Genomic DNA, 15,996 nt, shown 5'->3' on the forward strand with positions numbered 1-15,996 from the left:
CTTATACTATGTATTTTCATACACACCAAAATACTTTACTTTCTTTAGCTGTTCTAACACTAATAAATTGAGCACTGGTCAATCAAAACAAGTAGCCCCAAAATACTGACCTAAAGTTGGTTTTGTATTTCAACATCTAATGGTAAAGTTGTAGATTTGGGCAGGGTAAACTGATCCTAGATCCGTACAAAGAGACAACTGAGGCGCGAGCAACCGCCCACGGTTGAGAAGGCGCGGTGGGGCTCTCAGCCAATAGGATTCATACATATCCGGCTTCGCAAAAGAGGGAAGTTCGCTGTTGTCACTTTACAAAGGAGAACGTTTTCTGATAGTGAATTTGAACACAACATACAGGTTGGTAATTTAATGTCGCTGATGGTGTATTAGCTACATTTGAATTTTATGACGGCTTATCTCAGGACAGTATGCAGCTACATTTGAAACAACTTTGACTGCTATGCTAGCTATGCCTTTGGCTTGTGACAGCGCGTTAGCCAAAGCAAGCTAGTAATGATGTTTAGTAAAACGTGGTGGTACTATTTTGATTCCTGCATAATATATTTCCGGTTACATCACTCATGTAGGATGAGTCCTCTCTGGTTGAGTGTGTTTTGTGTGTCAACGGCAGGAGGGCTTTTTGGGTGTCTTATCACACGAGAGAGTGTATGTTTACGTCTCAACTTGAGAGCATGAAATACTGACATCTTGAGGTGGCTCCTAAGTATTGCATTCCAAGTACAGTGCAAACAGTTACAGCACTGTTAAAACAGTATACTCGCGTGGAATTTAGGGGCTTACATGATTCCATGTTGAAATCATAAAAATAGTTTTAGCCAGAGACATCTAAATACATAGCTCTGGTTTTGGCTAGTTACTTCTCTAGTTACCTTTAAAAAAGACAATTATAGAAAGTCTCCATTGAAAATGGTCCTGACATACAGTACATCATTAATCCTCAGTGGCCGTTAAGGATGGCCAGAAAAGTGATGCTTTTTATATCATGCGGAGCCTGAAATTTTTTATTCCGATGCATTTGGAGTGTGTGAGATGTAAAAAGCATAGTAGACCTGGTTTTGCAGAGGCAGCTGCTGTGATGTCACCAACAGTAATAGAGCACAGAAGAACAGTGTTGGCTCCAATGTCTGCTTCTCTTCTAAACTCTACTGAGAGACCAGACCAGAGAAGAAGAGTTCTCATTAACAACTGCCAAGGGTGGTCTCATTTTGTACAATAACAACATCTGATGCATTTATGTTTAAATATGAAAAGAATTCGCTCAATCTCTTTTGTGCATTTTAGGCCCCTTGTTCTAGCCTATGTTTACTGTCATATTTTTGCTAATACTAATCTCTCGTGAACAGATGCACATTGCATAATGCCACTGGGTGATTTTGCAATTATGGGCTCTTGGTATTTCAAAAAAATAAAATTAAAGTTCCTTGAAAAAACGTATTAACAGAAATACTTTTCTCATTTTGTCAGGAATCAGGGTTGGGGTCAATTCAAATTTAATTAGACATTTTAATTATTGAATTCACTCAAGAAGTGGAGAAATTACGTTGAATTAAATTCTAATTGTATAAATCTTCAAGTGATGGAATTGGAATTGAATTGAAATTAGACTGTTTGGGCTTTTTGAATAGGAATTGAATTGGAATTATAAAAACATTTAAAGGAAAATACCACTCAAAATATATTTAGGTACATTTGTTTCATTAGTCCATACTGTCCCAAAATGTTTTGATCAAGTTTTCAAGATATAGAACTTAAAAAATACAGAAAGTCTAAATAAATAGACTTTTGGGATACAAAAAAGCCTGTTGTTGCAAAATCGCCCAAATACGCAAGATTTTAGTTCTAGGTGTCCAAGATTAGCTAATACTTATAATCGACGTCTACGGCGCCCGGGGAGCAGTTGTTGTTGGGGGTAACTGCCTTGCTCAAGGGCAGAATGGCAGATTTTTCCACCTTGCCAGCTCAGGATTCGAACCAGCGACCTTTCAGTTACTGGCCCAATGCTTTTAAACGCTAGGCTACCTGCTGCCCCCTGTTATAATTCAAAGGTAGGAAACTATAAGAAGGAAACTACAGATTATAAACCTAGTCTAGGCTAACTTCTGATGAAACCTGGTTCATGGTAGGCTAGGCTGTCTATATGGTGGAAGACTCAGTATAGCCTATTGGAGCCTATTTCCTTTACCCAAAGTCCACAAACATATCTTAGAAAAAGTATTTTACAACAATATTGACTCAGTCACATCTTATTTCACACTGTAAATGCGTTTTGCAAACAGCGTGTGTGTGAGAGTGTGAGCTGGTTGGGCATGCAGCATGCTACTATACTCAACCTCTTGTGGGTTGAAAGCTGTGCTCCCATCACAAGTCAACAAGAGGCGTTTGTTCTTAATTTGGTTGGACTTTTTTTCTTCTTTAAACAAGTAATTATATATTCACATCGCTGAGCCATAGGGGCTTTCCAGCAGAGATGATGGCAAGACATTAAACAAGTGGTGTGTAACGAGGTGGTTGTAAAACACAACCCGTGGTGTCCCTCACAGACCTATCATTATAGCTAAAAACAACAATAACACACACTCCCGCCAGCTCCCGACACACACACACAAAAACACACACACTAGCCTACACACCTAACACACACACACACACACAGTCGCGACCCCCCCACCAGTTTATCCTCATCATCATAAAAGGTGAAGAATGTGCCGTTTATTTCTCAGTAGGGCTCAATGAGAGAGAAGGAAGAGATGGGGTTTAGGTCTAAGATGGCCCAGCATATTCCCTCCTTGCTGAGAATAATCACTCAATACAAGTTCAGCTGTATTTGCGATTTACAGTACATGGGCCTACATGTGTGATACAAGCATGTGTTCTGAGATTCTCCATACAGCATGCTTTTTAGTCCACTACTAGATTTAATCTGTTTCTGTGAAACCGGCCCTAAGAGTCAGGCTACTTTAAAAAAGGGCTTGTTCTATACATCCTTGATGAGGTTGGGGAGTTGAGGCCAGAGTCCTTTAAACCACTACCCCAGTGTTGTGTATGTGAGTCTGTTTCTTCTGGCCGCTCTAATGGAATATAGGGTGAGGACAGATTCACTGTGTCCCAGATGGGCCACACGTTTAAAGAGCCTTGTTGTGATTTTTACTGCTTCTGTCACTTTGCAACACCCACAAAACATGTTATTGTTCTACTTCAGCCCTCCATGCCTCTGGAGAAGGGTTGCACTATTCTGTTAACTTTCCCAAAATTCCCAGGTTTTCCATAAATCCCGGATAGAACATTCCTGGAATCGGTAGGAAGTACGGGAATCCTCCATCCGGGATTTCTGGAAAACCTGAAAATGTTGGGAATTTTGCAACCCTACTTTGGGTTGTAGAACATGGAGTCCTGCTAGAAGAAGGAATAGTGTTCCCTGAGCCTTGTATGGGCCCCGTGTAGCTCAGTTTGTAGAGCATGGCGCTTGCAACGCCAGGGTTGTGGGTTCGATTCCCACGGGGGGCCAGTATAAAAATAAAAAATAAAAATAAAGTACATGTACTCACTAACTATAAGTCGCTCTGGATAAGAGCGTCTGCTAAATGACTAAAATGTAAAAAAATGTAATGTATCATATTTGTCTGTCTGTTTGTCTTCCATAGACCCTGCCCCAATAGCACCATGTCCCAGGCCCAGACCCAGGCGGGGTCCATGGCTGGCCTAAAGCCCCAGGAGGTAGCTTTCTGGCTGGGGAAGGCAGTGGAATGGGGCCAGGCTGAGAGCCCAGACACCCAGAGAGACACCTGCCTCCACATGGGCCCTCTCAGGGCCTTCCTCCAGCTCCTCCTCACACACATACCCACATGGGTGAGTGGACAGATGCCCTGCCCCATCCCAAACAACCCAAAACCCCTTCCCCTGGCCCCTACTCCTGTCTGCTAGCAGATTCGAATGTATCAGATAGGTGGGCCATATTGCTAACCTACTGTATACCTATAGGTTCCTGTAGATCTGCTAACATTGAAAGGAAGAAGAGGAAGGGGTTGCTTCTGGACCGGATCAGGGGCCGTATGTTTTAAGCTTCTCAAAGTAGGAGTGCTGATCTAGGATCAGGTGTCCCTCCCCTGTCCATGTAATGGCATTCATTGTGATCTAAAAGGCAAAACTGATCCTAAGTCAGCACCAACTCTGAAAGGTTTGGACAGAGGTATGGACTGTGAGTGTGTAAGAACAGACTCACTGACAGAAAACCCAGGCTCATCCAGCTAATTAGTGCAATTCATCCATTAGGCTGATCCATTAAGAGCTCAGTTGATTAATGAAGCACTATGCTACTGTAAACACTGTCAGGCTCCCCCCACACACACACCTGAGGTCTCTCTAACACTGGCTGGTCTGTGTGACTAGTTGGCAGCGCTGCAATGTTGAGTTAGCCAGCTAATAGTCGTCAGGGGACTGCCAACGCTAACCTAATGTATCCCTGTATCAAGTGTAGCAGATTTTGGGGAGGGGGGATCGACTCTGTGAGGCTCCAGTGTTCGAGGGGCTGTACCTTCCAACTAATATATATATATATATATATATATATATATATATATATATAGTGAGGGAAAAAAGTATTTGATCCCCTGCTGATTTTGTACGTTTGCCCACTGACAAAGAAATGATCAGTCTATAATTTGAATGGTAGGTTTATTTGAACAGTGAGAGACAGAATAACAAAAAAAAAATCCAGAAAAACGCATGTCAAAAATGTTATAAATTGATTTGCATTTTAATGAGGGAAATAAGTATTTGACCCCCTCTCAATCAGAAAGATTTCTGGCTCCCAGGTGTCTTTTATACAGGTAACGAGCTGAGATTAGGAGCACACTCTTAAAGGGAGTGCTCCTAATCTCAGTTTGTTACCTGTATAAAAGACACCTGTCCACAGAAGCAATCAATCAATCAGATTCCATACTCTCCACCATGGCCAAGACCAAAGAGCTCTCCAAGGATGTCAGGGACAAGATTGTAGACCTACACAAGGCTGGAATGGGCTATAAGACCATCGCCAAGCAGCTTGGTGAGAAGGTGACAACAGTTGGTGCGATTATTCGCAAATGGAAGAAAGACAAAATAACTAACAATCTCCCTCGGCCTGGGGCTCCATGCAAGATCTCACCTCGTGGAGTTGCAATGATCATGAGAACGGTGAGGAATCAGCCCAGAACTACACGGGAGGATCTTGTCAATGATCTCAAGGCAGCTGGGACCATAGTCACCAAGAAAACAATTGGTTACACACTACGCCGTGAAGGACTGAAATCCTGCAGCGCCCGCAAGGTCCCCCTGCTCAAGAAAGCACATATACATGCCCGTCTGAAGTTTGCCAATGAACATCTGAATGATTCAGAGGAGAACTGGGTGAAAGTGTTGTGGTCAGATGAGACCAAAATGGAGCTCTTTGGCATCAACTCAACTCGCTGTGTTTGGAGGAGGAGGAATGCTGCCTATGACACCAAGAACACCATCCCCACCGTCAAACATGGAGGTGGAAACTTTATGCTTTGGGGGTGTTTTTCTGCTAAGGGGCCATGTACAACTTCACTGCATCAAAGGGACGATGGACGGGGACAGATACTGTCAAATCTTGGGTGAGAACCTCCTTCCCTCAGCCAGGGCATTGAAAATGGGTCGTGGATGGGTATTCCAGCATGACAATGACCCCAAACACAAGGCCAAGGCAACAAAGGAGTGGCTCAAGAAGAAGCACATTAAGGTCCTGGAGTGGCCTAGCCAGTCTCCAGACCTTAATCCCATAGAAAATCTGTGGAGAGAGCTGAAGGTTCGAGTTGCCAAACGTCAGCCTCGAAACCTTAATGACTTGGAGAAGATCTGCAAAGAGGAGTGGGACAAAATCCCTCCTGAGATGTGTGCAAACCTGGTGGCCAACTACAAGAAATGTCTGACCTCTGTGATTGCCAACAAGGGTTTTGCCACCAAGTACTAAGTCATGTTTTGCAGAGGGGTCAAATACTTATTTCCCTCATTAAAATGCTAATCAATTTATAACATTTTTGAAATGCTTTTTTCTGGATTTTGTTGTTGTTATTCTGTCTCTCACTGTTCAAATAAACGTATCATTAAAATTATAGACTGATCATTTCTTTGTCAGTGGGCAAACGTACAAAATCAGCAGGGGATCAAATACTTTTTTCCCTCACTGTATATATATATATATATATATATATATCTCTGAGTCTTTATTTGGGCTGGACCTAGCCTAGTCCCTAGACACTTTATCTAGGCTAGATCTGAAAATATCTGATCAGCTTAAGCAATATGATAATTAGCGCCACCTTCTCTTAGATCTACAGAAGTACCTAGGGACTAGTGGTCGAATTGGGATTCAGCATCACTCTCTCACACTTTCTCTCTTTGTCTATCCCTCCCCCTGTCTCTGTCCTTTCATTTCATGGCTTTGGTAGTATACCTGTGTATGCTCAGTGCTAGGTCTTCTCTGACAGCACAGCCAGAGAAGAAGACAAGTTTTAACTTGGTTGTTATGACGATGCCTCTGCCAGTGCTGACAGACAATCATCTCTCCCTCTTATCTCTCTCTTGCTCATTCTCTCTCTCTCTCTCAAAAAAGGAAGTTATGTTATTTTATACTAACACAATTGCTCAGAGAAAGAGATTTTGTTTAACAAGTAATATTATTTTCTCAAAAGGGTAGGGGTCAAAATTATTGACACCCCTATTTTCAATACCTTTCAATACCTCACCTTGCGAGGATAATGGCACTGAGCCGAGAGTTGGAGAACACATTGGGAAGGATATTAGACCATTCCTCCATACACAGTGATGTAGTGTTAAAAAAGAAGGTGGGTAAACTACACTGAACAAAAATATAAACGCAACATGTAAAGTATTTTGTCCCATGTTTCATGAGCTGAAATAACAGATCCCAGAAATTTTCCATACGCTCAAAGAGCTTATTTCTCTCAAATTCTTGGCACAAATTTGTTGACGTCCCTGTTAATGAGCATTTCTCCTTTGCAAAGATAATCCATCTACCTGACAGGTGTGGCATATCAAGAAGCTGATTAAACAGCACGGTCATTACACAGGTGCACCTTGTGCTGGGGACAATAAAAGGCCACTCTAAAATGTGCAGTTTTGTCACACAACACAATGCCACAGATGTCTCAAGTTTTGAGGGAGCGTGCAATTGGCATGCTGACTGCAGGCCTGACAACCGCAGACCAAGTTTATGGTGTCGTTTGGGCGAGTGGTTTGCTGATGTCAATGTTGTGAACAGAGTGCCCCATGGTGGCGGTGGAGTTATGGTATGGGCAGGCATAAGCTACGGACAACGAACACAATTGCATTTTATCGATAGCAATTTGAATGCACAGAGATACTGTGAAATTGTTGCATGTTGCGTTTATAATTTTGTTCAGTATATAAACTACATTGGGCAATCGAGATAAGACGAACAACCACCGACATAAACAAAAACGTATGCCAATTTTATAACTGTAGGCTATTGTTTGCATTTTGATTGCATTTTAATGTACAGTGAGGGAAAAAAGTATTTGATCCCCTGCTGATTTTGTACGTTTGCCCACTGACAAAGACATGATCAGTCTATAATTTTAATGGTAGGTTTATTTGAACAGTGAGAGACAGAATAACAACAAAAAAATCCAGAAAAAACGCATGTCAAAAATGTTATAAATTGATTTGCATTTTAATGAGGGAAATGAGTATTTGACCCCTCTGCAAAACATGACTTAGTACTTGGTGGCAAAACCCTTGTTGGCAATCACAGAGGTCAGACGTTTCTTGTAGTTGGCCACCAGGTTTGCACACATCTCAGGAGGGATTTTGTCCCACTCCTCTTTGCAGAGTCATTAAGGTTTCGAGGCTGACGTTTGGTAACTCGAACCTTCAGCTCTCTCCACAGATTTTCTATGGGATTAAGGTCTGGAGACTGGCTAGGCCACTCCAGGACCTTAATGTGCTTCTTCTTGAGCCACTCCTTTGTTGCCTTGGCCGTGTGTTTTGGGTCATTGTCATGCTGGAATACTCATCCACGACCCATTTTCAATGCCCTGGCTGAGGGAAGGAGGTTCTCACCCAAGATTTGACAGTACATGTCCCCGTCCATCGTCCCTTTGATGCGGTGAAGTTGTACATGGCCCCTTAGCAGAAAAACACCCCCAAAGCATAAAGTTTCCACCTCCATGTTTGACGGTGGGGATGGTGTTCTTGGTGTCATAGGCAGCATTCCTCCTCCTCCAAACACGGCGAGTTGAGTTGATGCCAAAGAGCTCCATTTTGGTCTCATCTGACCACAACACTTTCACCCAGTTCTCCTCTGAATCATTCAGATGTTCATTGGCAAACTTCAGACAGGCCTGTATATGTGCTTTCTTGAGCAGGGGGACCTTGCGTGCGCTGCAGGATTTCAGTCCTTCACGGCGTAGTGTGTTACCAATTGTTTTCTTGGTGACTATGGTCCCAACTGCCTTGAGATCATTGACAAGATCCTCCCGTGTAGTTCTGGGCTGATTCCTCACCGTTCTCATGATCATTGCAACTCCACAAGGTGAGATCTTGCATGGAGCCCCAGGCAGAGGGAGATTGACAGTTCATTTGTGTTTCTTCCATTTGCGAATAATCGCACCAACTGTTGTCACCTTCTCATCAAGCTGCTTGGCGATGGTCTTGTAGCCCATTCCAGCCTTGTGTAGGTCTACAATCTTGTCCCTGACATCCTTGGAGAGCTCTTTGGTCTTGGCCATGGTGGAGAGTTTGGAATCTGATTGATTGATTGCTTCTGTGGACAGGTGTCTTTTATACAGGTAACAAGCTGAGATTAGGAGCACTCCCTTTAAGAGTGTGCTCCTAATCTCAGCTCGTTACCTGTATAAAAGACACCTGGGAGCCAGAAATCTTTCTGATTGAGAGTGGGTCAAATAGTTATTTCCCTCATTAAAATGCAAATCAATTTATAACATTTTTGACATGCGTTTTTCTGGATTTATTTGTTGTTTTTCTGTCTCTCACTGTTCAAATAAACCTACCATTCAAATTATAGACTGATCATTTCTTTGTCAGTGGGCAAACGTACAAAATCAGCAGGGGATCAAATAATGTTTTCCCTCACTATTGAATAGGGAAGGTAGGCCATGGGGAGATGTTAATATTGAAACATGTTTTCTTGTTTTTTTAAGTTCTTAATTTGTTTGATAAGATTAGTACAGATTTTCGTAGGGGACCCCACATGGGGCCCAACCCCCAGTTTGGGAACCACTGTACTAACCTCTCTCTGCTTGCTTCCTCCTCCTGCATGTAATGCAGCATGTCTCACTAGTACTCTCTACCGGCAGCTGACATATCTGACTATTTACCAGTTGTGAACTCATTCTCAGAGCCTATTATTATTATATAATAAAAAAAAAATTTTTGGGGGGGGGGGGGGTCTGTAGACATGGCTGTAGTCGTTGACGTTTAAAATAATGCCTTATCTGTCCGGCATCTCGCAAACCCACTGTCAGCGGCGTCTCTAGTTGCCTACTTGCCGTTGGTCTACTGAGCCTGACTCCGAGCTGGGGTAATTCATTTCACATCTCAGGCCCTCGGCCTGCGCTGCGAGAGTGCAGAGTTTGCCGTTTGAGAGAGTGGTGAATGTGCTACTAACAAATCAAATCCGGGGTCGCAGTCGAACTATGCGAACAAACAACTGTTCATGATTCCACACGTTCGATAAGAGGCAGGCGCGATCAGAACTCAGATCAAGTATAAAGAACCCAATAATAAGTTGTAAATGCTAATTAACAAAATAAAAAAGTGTGTAAATGGTGTTTACAGTGGCTTACGAAAGTATTCACCCCCCTTGGCATTTTTCCTATTTTGTTGCCTTACAACCTGCAATTAAAATTGATTTTTGGGGGGTTTGTATAATTTGATTTACACAACATGCCTACAACTTTGAAGATGCCATTTTTTTTTATTGTGAAACAAACAAGAAATAAGACAAAAAAAACTGAACTTGAGCGTGCATAACTATTCACCCCCACAAACTCAATACTTTGTAGAGCTACCTTTTGCATAAATTACAGCTACAAGTCTCTTGGGGTATGTTTCTATAAGCTTGGCACATCTAGCCACTGGGATTTTTGCCCATTCTTCAAGGGAAAACTGCTCCAGCTCCTTCAAGTTGGACGGGTTCCGCTGGTGTACAGCAATCTTTAAGTCATACCACAGATTCTCAATTGGATTGAGGTCTGGGCTTTGACTAGGCCATTCCAAGACATATAAATGTTTCCCCTTAAACCACTCGAGTGTCGCTTTAGCAGTATGCTTAGGGTCATTGTCCTGCTGGAAGGTGAACCTCCGTCCCAGTCTCAAATCTCTTGAAGACTGAAACAGGTTTCCATCAAGAATTTCCCTTTATTTAGCGCCATCCATCATTCCTTCAATTCTGACCAGTTTCCCAGTCCCTGCCGATGAAAATCATCCCAACAGCATGATAATGCCACCACCATGCTTCACTGTGGGGATGGTGTTCTCGGGGTGATGAGATGTGTTGGGTTTGCGCCAGACATAGCGTTTTCCTTGATGGCCTAAAAGCTCAATTTTAGTCTCATCTGACCAGAGTACCTTCTTCCATATGTTTGGGGAGTCTCCCACATGCCTTTTGGCGAACACCAAACGTGTTTGCTTATTTTTTTCTTTAAGCAATGGCTTTTTTCTGGCCACTCTTCTGTAAAGCCCAGCTTTGTGGAGTGTACGGCTTAAAGTGGTCCTATGGACAGATACTCCAATCTCCGCTGTGGAGCTTTGCAGCTCCTTCAGGGTTATCTTTGGTCTCTTTGTTGCCGCTCTGATTAATGCCCTCCTTGCCTGGTCCGTGAGTTTTGGTGGGCGGCCCACTCTTGGCAGGTTTGTTGTGGTGCCATATTATTTCCATTTTTTAATAATGGATTAATGGTGCTCCGTGGGATGTTCAAAGTTTCTGATATTGTTTTATAACCCAACCCTGATCTGTACTTCTCCACAACTTTGTCACTGACCTGTTTGGAGAGCTCCTTGGTCTTCATGGTGCCGCTTGCATGGTGGTGCCCCTTGCTTAGTGGTGTTGCACACTCTGGGGCCTTTCAGAACAGGTGTATATATATACTGAGATCATGTGACACTTAGATTGCACACAGGTGGACTTTATTTAACTAATTATGTGACTTCTGAAGGTAATTGGTTGCACCAGATCTTATTTAGGGGCTTCATAGCAAAGGGGGTGAATATATATGCACACACCACTTTTCCGTTATTTATTTTGTCAAATTTTTTGAAACAAGTTCTTTTTTTCATTTCACTTCACCAATTTGGACTATTTTGTGTATGTCCGTTACATGAAATCAAAATAAAAATAAAATAAAATTACAGGTTGTAATGCAAGAAAATAGGAAAAACGCTAAGGGGGATGAATACTTTTGCAAGGCACTGTACATGAGATTATCCTCCACTACATCCCTGCCCATACAGAATCCTTCCAGATACTTGATATCCTTTTGTCTGCGCTTATGGAAAGCCTTCTTCAATTCAAACCACAGGTTTTCAATGAGTTTGTAAATGTTGATGTGTGCTTGGTGTTATTGTCTTGCTGGAAGATCCACTTGCGGCCAAGTTTCAGCCTCCTGACGAAGGCAACCAGGTTTTTAGCTAAAATGTCCTGGTACTGGGTAGTTCATGATGCTGTTGACCTTAACAAGGGCCCCATTACATCAAAGATCCACCTACATATTTTACAGTAATATGGGCCGGTTCTTTTCTGCTTATGCATTCTCATTTCGCCGTCAACTCCACCACTGGTGTACGTGACCAAAGAGCTCTATTTCACATCATCCAACGGCAGCAGCAATGGCACTTGGATTGTAACCGGTGCTTTGGTCATATGTCATGAAAATAGAGCTCTGGCCACGCACACCATTGGTGGGTTTGGTGTCGAAACAAGAATGCATAAGCAGAAAATAACCCCATACCTACTGTGAAATATGGGGGTGGATCTTTGATGTTGTGGGGCTATTCTGCTACCACTGATCCTGTGGCCTTTGTATAGGGCGTCATGAACTTTACCCAGTACCAGGACATTTTAGCCCAAAACCTGGTTGCCTCTGCAAGGAGGCTGAAATTTTGACTCAAGTGGATCTTGCACACATTAAAATCCACAAAGAAATTATTAATTGGCCAAAAAGTCAACATTTTGCAATGGCCATCTCAGTCTCTGGAGTTGAAACCCATTGAAATCCTGTGGTTTGAATTGAAGAGGGCAGTCCAAAAGCGCAGCAGACGAAGGATATCAAGGACCTGGAAGGATTCTGTATGGAGGAATGGTCTAAGATCCCTCCCAATGTGCTCTCTAACTCATCAAACATTTTAGAAAAAGGCTCAGTGCCTTTATCCTCGCAAGATGAGGTATTGAAAACAGTGGTGTCAATAATTTCGACCCCTACCTTTTTGTGAAAATAAATTACTTTTTAAACTAAATCTCTTTCTCTGAGCAATTGTATTAGTATAAAATAAAATAAAAATTGTTTGCATACAATTAGCTCAGTATTTGAATTATTTATTTTACAGTCATTTTTGCTCATCTTTATCAAGGGGGTCAATAATTTCAACCCCACTTTATGTCAGCCCCTGGGTGAGAGCATCTGCAATGTGAAAGAGAGAGAGGGAGGGAGTGTGAATGAGTGTGAAGGAGAGAGGGAAGGATCGCTTAATTGGAGTGAAATCCTTTCCCGGCAGAGTGCTCATAAAAGAGTGGTTAAGTAAAATACTTCTCGGCACCAGTGTTGCCTTCTTTGATGACTTCAAGACTTTATTGTGGCTTTCGCCTGGAGGATGAAAAAATATTCCAATTAATATCAATTTCCTCATTTGCTTTTGGGTTAGGACCCTAGGAGCTGTGTATGTGTGTTTGGTTTTCCTTTTGGCTGGTGGGGCCTGCTGGATACACTCATACACACTCACTTAAGGGTCAGCATCGCAAGTCTGTGTGTGTGTGCATGCACGTGAGTGTGAGTTGGTGTCTGTGTATGCGCGTGTCTGTACACTGCTTGTGTGCAATTGACATTGTGTGCATACGTGGAGTATACATTTTTAGATACCTTACCTATGCCACTGACACCCCTATCCATGTGAACTAATGTCTCCAGGACTGCCCCAGAGAGGCAAGGGTTGCATCTCAAATGGCCCCTATACACTACAGTTCAAAAGTTTGGGGTCACTTAGAAATGTCCTTGTTTTCGAAAGAAAAGCAATTTTTTGTCCATTAAAATAACATCAAATTGATCAGAAATACAGTGTAGACATTGTTAATGTCTATTGTAGCTGGAAACGGCTGATTTTTAATGGAATATCTACAGTGAGGGAAAGAAGTATTTGATCCCCTGCTGATTTTGTACGTTTGCCCACTGACAAAGAAATGATCAGTCTAATTTTAATGGTAGGTTTATTTGAACAGTGAGGGACAGAATAACAACAACAAAATCCAGAAAAACGCATGTAAAAAATGTAATAAATTGATTTGCATTTTAATGAGGGAAATAAGTATTTGACCCCCTCTCAATCAGAAAGACTTCTGGCTCCCAGGTGTCTTTTATACAGGTAACGAGCTGAGATTAGGGGCACACTCTTAAAGGGAGTGCTCCTAATCTCAGCTTGTTACCTGTATAAAATACACCTGTCCACAGAAGCAATCAATCAATCAGATTCCAAACTCTCCACCATGGCCAAGACCAAAGAGCTCTCCAAGGATGTCAGGGACAATATTGTAGACCTACACAAGGCTGGAATGGGCTACAAGACCATCGCCAAGCAGCTTGGTGAGAAGGTGACAACAGTTGGTGCGATTATTCGCAAATAGAAGAAACACAAAAGAACTGTCAATCTCCCTCGGCCTGGGGCTCCATGCAAGATCTCACCTCGTGGAGTTGCAATGATCACGAGAACGGTGAGGAATCAGCCCAGAACTACACGGGAGGATCTTGTCAATGATCTCAAGGCAGCTGGGACCATAGTCACCAAGAAAACAATTGGTAACACACTACGCCGTGAAGGACTGAAATCCTGCAGCGCCCACAAGGTCCCCCTGCTCAAGAAAGCACATATACAGGCCCGTCTGAAGTTTGTCAATGAACATCTGAATGATTCAGAGGAGAACTGGGTGAAAGTGTTGTGACCAAAATCGAGCTCTTTGGTATCAACTCAACTCGCCATGTTTGGAGGAGGAGGAATGCTGCCTATGACCCCAAGGACACCATCCCCACCATCAAACATGGAGGTGGAAACATTATGCTTTGGGGGTGTTTTTCTGCTAAGGGGACAGGACAACTTCACCGCATCAAAGGGACGATGGACGGGGCCATGTACCGTCAAATCTTGGGTGAGAACCTCCTTCCCTCAGCCAGGGCATTGAAAATGGGTCGTGGATGGGTATTCCAGCATGACAATGACCCAAAACACACGGCCAAGGCAAAAAAGGAGTGGCTCAAGAAGAAGCACATTAAGGTCCTCGAGTGGCCTAGCCAGTCTCCAGACCTTAATCCCATAGAAAATCTGTGGAGGGAGCTGAAGGTTCGAGTTGCCAAACGTCAGGCTCGAAACCTTAATGACTTGGAGAAGATCTGCAAAAAGGAGTGGGACAAAATCCCTCCTGAGATGTGTGCAAACCTGGTGGCCAACTACAAGAAATGTCTGACCTCTGATTGCCAACAAGGGTTTTGCCACCAAGTACTAAGTCATGTTTTGCAGAGGGGTCAAATACTTATTTCCCTCATTAAAAAGCAAATCAATTTATAAAAATTTTGACATGCGTTTTTCTTGATTTTTTTTTGTTATTCTGTCTCTCACTGTTCAAATAAACCTAACATTAAAATTATAGACTGATCATGTCTTTGTCAGTGGGCAAACGTACAAAATCAGCAGGGGATCAAATACTTTTTTCCCTCACTGTATAAAGGCATACAGAGGCCCATTATCAGCAACCATCAGTCCTGTGTTCCGATGGCACGTTGTGTTTGCTAATCCAAGTTTATCATTTTAAAAGGCTAATTGATCATTAGAAAACCCTTTTGCAATTATGTTAGCACAGCTGAAAACTGCTGTGCTGATTAAAGAAGCAATAAAACTGGTCTTCTTGAGTCTAGTTGAGTATCTGGAGCATCAGCAATTGTGGGTTCGATTACAGGCTCAAAATGGCCAGAAAAAAAGAACTTTCTTCTGAAACTCGTCAGTCTATTCTTGTTCTGAGAAATGAAGGCTATTCCATGTGAGAAATTGCCAAGAAACTGAAGTACTGTACTGTACTACTCCCTTCACAGAACAGCGCAAACTGGCTCTAACCAGAATAGAAAGAAGAGTGGGAGGCCCCGGTGCACAACTGAGCAAGAGGACAAATACATTAGAGTGTCTAGTTTGAGAAACAGGCGCCTCACAGGTCCTCAACTGGCAGCTTCATTAAATAGTACCCGCAAAACACCAGTCTCAACGTCAACAGTGAAGAGGCGACTCCAGGATGCTGACCTTCTAGGCAGAGTTGCAAAGAAAAAGTCCAGTCTGTGTTCCTTTGCCCATCTTAATCTTTTCTTTTTATTGGCCAGTCTGAGATATGGCTTTGTCTTTGCAACTCTGCCTAGGTCAGCATCCCGGAGTCGCCTCTTCACTGTTGATGTTGAGACTGGAATATGTCAGTGGATTGACATTGCTTTGTCATATCTTTGCCCTGATGACATAGTTGGACAGACAAAGGTTCTCATAAACTCCGTGTGATCACCACATAATCAGCCACTTCTGTCGTAGATGTCTGGGTATGCACAATAGATACATCATGTCTAATGCTCAGCTTTTTATTAGGGACAGTATTAGTGTGCACAGTCACTAACTTTTGATGCTGATTTGGCTCTGGTAGTTGGTGATAATTATTTTCTGTTGCAATGGCTCATTCTTTCT

General features: G+C 42.6%; 1 protein-coding gene across 3 annotated transcripts in view; it reads left to right on the forward strand.

Annotated features, from left to right (window-relative positions):
• Positions 1-260: 260 nt before the first annotated feature.
• The window catches only part of fancc (FA complementation group C), a 48,300-nt gene continuing 32,564 nt past the window's right edge, over positions 261-15,996 (forward strand). Inside the window, exons 1-3 of one of the 3 annotated variants that reach the window (XM_084176992.1) lie at positions 280-354; positions 3,660-3,864; positions 3,997-4,065. In XM_084176992.1, the coding sequence (XP_084033118.1) occupies positions 3,679-3,864; positions 3,997-4,065 (255 nt within the window). In that variant the 5' untranslated portion in view covers positions 280-354; positions 3,660-3,678. Of the gene's footprint in view, positions 355-3,659; positions 3,865-3,996; positions 4,066-15,996 lie in introns of all 3 variants that reach the window. The other 2 variants (XM_084176994.1, XM_084176993.1) reach the window with 2 other exon arrangements.

The sequence above is a fragment of the Coregonus lavaretus genome (genome assembly GCF_964263955.1).
Source record: "Coregonus lavaretus genome assembly, chromosome: 14".
Classification (NCBI taxonomy): domain Eukaryota; kingdom Metazoa; phylum Chordata; class Actinopteri; order Salmoniformes; family Salmonidae; genus Coregonus; species Coregonus lavaretus.